Genomic DNA, 6,214 nt, shown 5'->3' with positions numbered 1-6,214 from the left:
CTAACTATGTTATGTTATGTAATGTATACGTTGGTCAGTTGTTTGGCTTTGGTCTAATGTCACATTTTTATTAAAATATTATTTTATACCACTATGACATTAATAACAACAGCTAAATTGTGGCAGAAGTGGATAAGTCTGGTGATTTTCTACATTTTTCTTACTGTCAGGGAACCCCATGAAAACACCACAACTAGAACTGACCCTATTAAGTACCATCTGTTTTGGCAAAAGAAATGATCAAAAACACATTAGTGAACCACACCATTGCACTGGCTGACACAGTCCTTCATTGGATGCTCAAGGCCACTGTAGTTTAATTTGAGTTGATCTCAGATTACCCCTCCTGCTGCCATAAATATTCACTTATGCACCAAATCTGTGCCTGAAAATAGAATTACCCAATCAAAAATGAGACCTATCTATATCTAAATCATCCTACATTACACTGGATGTACTTGGTGCTTGAAGGTGCTAGGTGAGGCCACTTTGTCATGAAGTACTAAACCTTGTGCCAGGTGGATTTGTCTGAATTAAATCATAGAGCCTAAAGCTTGTCACCTCTGTCCAGAGGGAGAAGTCAGGCCATAGGCTGGTATTTTTGGTCAGCATGTATCTATGAAGACAAATGTCTGTGCCAACCCTGGAAGTATGAGGAGAGAGTCATCACCCAAGATTAAGTTACACATATATGACCATCTATAAATGTTAATACAATCACCTTTTCTCTACCTGGACCCATCTCAAAGGTTACATTTTTTCATTAGTAGAAATCCTGTTTAATGTGACTAGCCTTGATCTTCATATGAAATAATTACACAGGGGGACAGGAAGATGATTTGAACAAGAGAGTTGTTGATCCCAAGCAGACACAATGCAAATATTGTATTGCATGCTCTCTTGTGCTGCAGAGGACTTCACTAAACCTGGCTCTATGCAAAACAGAATATATTTTTGGTTCATGTAGGCCCAGAAAAAATTAACTCTGATAGAAATGAAACATTTCAGAGGAAGGTGACACCATCAAGGTCAACTCTTTCCAACCCTTAAAGGATGATGTGCCATACTAAACAAATTTTAATCATAGCACAAAGCAAACACACACAGCTAGAGATAGAGCGTGAGAGCGTTAGAGAGAGAGACACACACAATGACCCAAAAGTCAAATACATGAGAGAGAAGAGAGAGCGGTACAAAACTTGTTCATCTCCATGTGACAACAGAGCATCTGAAATGCACAACATGCTTTCCTGGTAATCCCACATAATCCTGTAGACATCCTGTTAGAAATAAGAGATTAATAAGAGAAGAGAAGAAGAGAATATTAGTTTTGTGTTCAGCACTGTCACCTGACATCAAAGCGATGCCCTTGGTATGAATCTCAGCTGTGGTGTTTGTGTGTGTCCCACAGTCCAAAGACGTACAGTAAAAGTAAGGTGAAGTGCAGCATAGCCTGCTGTCACCTGGTGCATGCTAGGACTCTGACTTTGACTCTGACTTTGACCCTGAAAAACAACATACTACTATGAAGAGTGGGTGAATAGTGCAGACTGGACTCTTGATGATGTTGCTCAAGGCTGTGCAGAGGTCAAATGACACAGAGCTGGTGCATGTGTCCCTGCAGTAATAAATTTAGACAAAACTGAAGCACTGCTCTACACAACAGTCACTTGTTGTCACTTGCTCTTTGACTTATTGTATGTAACATGCAAACACATTTTAATACCTTTATTTATGTTCACGTTTTATTTGTGGATGATAAAAACTACAGTTCTTAGTTCCAGTGTTCCAAAAAGGTACCATGGACCAATACCAATCATGATGTACTGCTATACTGAAAAAAAAAAAAAAAAAAACATAAGCAGAGGAGCTGCTAAAACCAGTCTGCAACAACTATGATAATCGCAGCTGTACTTTGAGTTTTGCACTAATTAGCAAATATTAGTATGCTAATATGCTAAGCTTAAGTACAATATAGTTTTAAATGGATCCTATATCGGAAATCCGGATTTGTAAAGGACCCCAGTTTTGATTCAGATAGTTTTAGACCTTCATTACTGTATTTAGCTTAGGCCTATATTGCATTCACATGAAAATTGTGTTTGATCAGCATGATTAAACGGCAAAACCAAACCAAATCTGTTTCCAGGTAGTACTGCAAAATCTGAGTATATGTTAGGTTCTGTTGTGTGCACTGCACTTGGTATGACCTGTTTTGCACCGTGGGCCCCCAACAGGTTAATCCAACCATGTGTTTAATAGTGGGTGCACCACATTGTGTGGATGGCAGACATAGCACCAAAAACATTATTGACAACAGCAACATGACATCTGTTGTGGAGCAACACAAACATACAGAATATATGTCTGCCTTGGTCTTTCCCTGCAGAAATACAAACAAAAGTGTCTATATATTGAAAGACTAGGGTTATAAGCACTCATGCTTTATACCCTCAAGTATACAAGCACAACTACAAATTAACAATTGTCACACGCAGGTACTGTGCAATGTGAGGAATACAGTGCCCAGACTTTGAATAACTTCATTTAAGTTTCAGACTGGATCCGCTTGGCTTGGTGATAGGACTTCATATTTTCTAACAGAGGTGATAATCGTATCAGTCAGTAAATAGTTGTTCAGTTAACAACTGGAGCTTTCCGTTAATCCCGGTGACCGACCAATCATTTCTTACTGATAGGTGGGCGGTGTCACAATGCATGTTGCTGGAGTAGCTGGAAAAAGGAGAAGATATCACACTATGTCCTTTTTTCCAGGCACCACAGATGTCATCCTAAATTCGCTGTTAATGAGAATCTTTTCTTGTCACAAAAAAAACATTTACAATGTATTTGAATCAAATTGTGTTTAACCTGAGAAGAAATTGTCAAAAACAGTGGGCTATTTTTTTTTTTTTTTTTTAAACTAAACCAGATTAGTCATTATGAAAAGAGAATATGACTTTGCTGTGACAATTGCTGTGTTAGTGAAGTGGCAAAACTAATGATCAAAAGCTGGAAGTACAGCTACAAGCTGAGTGTGGGCGCGCGCGCACACACACACACACACACACACACACACACACACACACACACACACACACACACACACACACACAGGATGTCATTTATTGTCAATACAAACCTGCAACACAAGGAGGAACTGTTGCTGCTGCCAGGATGGGATCCTGAACAACAGAATAATTAGTCGAGGGATTCATCTTCTCAGTAGAGGATCTTCTTTGCACAGGTATAAAAACCAACTGCAGTTAAATACCATTCTGATTTCTTACTCTTGTATGGTCTGATAGTAGATGTCATTTTCTTTTAATCACTGGACCATTTTTTTTTAATCTAGCAACATCCTAATTGTTTCTTTCTCCAAAGTTCAACAATGTCTGATTAGTAAGTTCTGTCTTCACACAATTTAAGAATTGATTTTTCCAGTGTGTTTACAGGCCTATCATCTAATAACTGTTTCAATTCGCTTGTGTATCTCCGTTTTGTCTGTTCCAACAAACTCCACATGGCCATCACAGCAATGTAAGTTACAGCATACATGTCTTCCCATCCTATCTAACCTGAGTAATGAGGAAAAGCAATCAGAATTTGATGTTTAGTATAGCTTTAAATTTCTTGTCTTTGTACCTTTTCTTCAGTACACACCAGCACCCATGGCCCCCAAGGCGGAGACAAAGGTAGTGATACCTCTTTGAACTTTGTTTTTGGGTAACAGCCACATTGTGCTAACCTGTCAAGTAGGTAGTTATGTTTTTGCATGTTTGCATGGCTGTGCCTTTCCACTCAGCTTAACAGATTCCCTGGAGGAAAACAGTATCACAAAGCAAATGGGTCTTCTCATGATAAGATAAGATGCAAAGTTTAAAAAGACAAGTTACATTTTATATCATCCTTTCATACTATATTAAGTATGTAGTGTCTCATTAAAAATGACTCAAACATTGACTTTATACTTTATACTATTATACTTTAATACGGATCAGTACAATCAATACAGAACAAATGATTCATACTTTACAGACATAATGTATGAGAAAATAAATGTAGCTGGCTGAATAGCTTGAACTAATGACTTCAGCTGTAAGGGATGTAGGATGAAACTACATTGCTGCTCAGGAATATTTTGACACAATGCCAATATTAGCAAGAATTGTTTGAAAGGTCTGAGAAAAGTAAACCAAGTCCGCAAGCGCAAAAGGTTTTATATCTGTGAAGTAAACCAAGAGTTTGTACTGCTATTTACTTCAGGGTCATACTGACAGAGTAATTTTTTTATAATGTAACTGAGAAGCAACATGTATAGTATTTACCCTATTAATATGGATCCTTGTGAGCTGCTGCTGTCTTTTTACAGCGAGTACATGCCAGAGAGTAGTGAGCATGATGTAAGAGCATGAGGCTTTTACAAGAGCAGCAAACTGTAATTTGTGCTCAACTATTACAATAGATAGAAGAATATTCTATTAATCCGACAAAGGGGCTTGTTTAAACTGCAGTATGGCTAAAAGGTCAGGTGTTTTATGTTATCTTTTGTGTTATTTACAGCCCAAATGCAAGATTTCAGCCTCCCGCAAGCTATCACTGAAGGTAAACACTTAACATACAAAATATACATGAGTTAGCATATTAACCCATGAAATGTACACAAAACTGACAGTATGAGAAACTACTTTCATGTAACAGCCAACATGGCTGTTTTAACCGCTGATTATGTACCAGAATCTCATATACTGTACTTCTCTCCATGTCACCTTTGACTTGACCAGATCCTCTTGTTGACACGTGCAATGGAAGAGCTGGAGGCAGAGAAAGCTGCAAGAGAAGAAGAGAAGGTTCGCTACCTGGGAGAAAAGCTTCCACCACTGCAGTTCAGTGGTTTAAACATGGATGAACTGCAGGTGAGTCACATACACAAACAGTCAGAGGACGTAGCTGTGGTAGTTGTAGTAGTAGCAGAACATAACCCCAAAGATCACAATAAAAGGAAACAGAACAAGACCTGAAGTACTGAAACACACTGTGTGTATTTGTGTTTGCTGCTGTTTTGTAGAAACTCTGTAAGCAGATTCATGCAAAGATTGATGTGGTGGACGAGGAGCGGTACGACTCTGAGGCCAAAGTCATCAAGAACAACAGAGATGTATGATGTCAAACACACTGAAAAACTTTTTTTTTTATGAACAAAAACTCACCAGCAAAACTTTTCACCATCTCTAGATCAACGAGTTGAATCTAAAGGTGCAGGACCTCGGAGGAAAGTTCAAGAAACCAGCTCTGAGGAAGGTGAGAGTGTCGGCAGATGAGATGATGAGAGCTCTGTTTGGGTCCAGAAATAAGGGCTCCATGGACCTGAGGGCAAACCTCAAATCTGTAAAGAAAGAGGACATCAAACAAGAGAAGGTATGGCCACACAAATCACCATATACAATAGGTATCTGGCAAAAGTCAATAGTAAATGAAAGTGCAAAAACCTAGTGACCTGAATGTGTGTTCTGAAAACTTCAGGAGATGAACATGGAGGTGGGTGACTGGCGTAAGAATGTGGAGGCCATGTCTGGTATGGAAGGCAGGAAGAAGATGTTTGATGCTGCCGGTGGTGTCCAATAGAAAAACCTCTGTAGTGCGCTAACACTGAGTGATGTTTTGAACCAAATTTGATGAAAGTAAACACACAAAAAAATAAAAAAATCCTAAATAAAAAAAAAAGAAGAATGAAAACAAAAGAAGAAATTGAAAAAAGTCCCCTGGGAGGCAAGTTTAAGATTACATGTTCATTTGTAAAATAGCCATGTGAATAGATATTAATATTGCTGCTATGTATAATAATATAATAAATTTGTAAACATTGCCTCACCTTTTGTGTTGTTCACACATATTGACCACATGATAAATTTGAAGCAAATATGTAACATACGGTAACTAAACATAACCTCCTCTCTGCAACACAAAGGGCAAAACTTGACATTGTCCTTTCACACACTTATGAAAAGGGTATTGTAGCTGTTTTTTCATGTACAGTGTCTCCACTAAGGTATCCCATTGACTTACAATGACAAAGCACCAGGGATATTTTTCTGTCCGAGCCAGGATATACTTAGCCCTTCCCCCTTGACTGGAATGAATTCCGCCCCAATAATAAACTATAAACGCCGTCACACACCATAGCTGTCCTTGGACTGACATCAGAGTGTGTCAG

At 38.5% G+C, this 6,214-nt stretch overlaps 1 protein-coding gene across 1 annotated transcript; it reads left to right on the top strand.

The window, feature by feature from the left end:
• Positions 1–3,238: 3,238 nt before the first annotated feature.
• Positions 3,239–5,866, top strand: tnni1c (troponin I, skeletal, slow c). The gene is made up of 7 exons (XM_056387534.1): positions 3,239–3,540; positions 3,657–3,695; positions 4,564–4,605; positions 4,785–4,916; positions 5,069–5,158; positions 5,236–5,418; positions 5,524–5,866. Exons 2-7 carry the CDS (start codon positions 3,672–3,674, stop codon positions 5,623–5,625), a joined length of 573 nt encoding a protein of 190 aa, XP_056243509.1. The 5' UTR covers positions 3,239–3,540; positions 3,657–3,671; the 3' UTR covers positions 5,626–5,866.
• The last annotated feature ends 348 nt before the right edge of the window (positions 5,867–6,214 follow it).

The sequence above is a fragment of the Seriola aureovittata genome, chromosome 10, assembly GCF_021018895.1.
Source record: "Seriola aureovittata isolate HTS-2021-v1 ecotype China chromosome 10, ASM2101889v1, whole genome shotgun sequence".
Lineage (NCBI taxonomy): Eukaryota > Metazoa > Chordata > Actinopteri > Carangiformes > Carangidae > Seriola > Seriola aureovittata.
This window is presented reverse-complemented; position numbering and strand designations above follow the sequence as displayed.

Excerpts from the sequence above, each read along its gene's own strand:
- tnni1c (XM_056387534.1), top strand. The coding sequence starts at position 3,672 with ATGGCCCCCAAGGCGGAGACAAAG. Across the intron at positions 3,696-4,563 it reads CCCCCAAGGCGGAGACAAAG|CCCAAATGCAAGATTTCAGC; the intron begins GTAGTGATACCT and ends TGTTATTTACAG. Across the intron at positions 5,419-5,523 it reads AGGACATCAAACAAGAGAAG|GAGATGAACATGGAGGTGGG; the intron begins GTATGGCCACAC and ends TGAAAACTTCAG.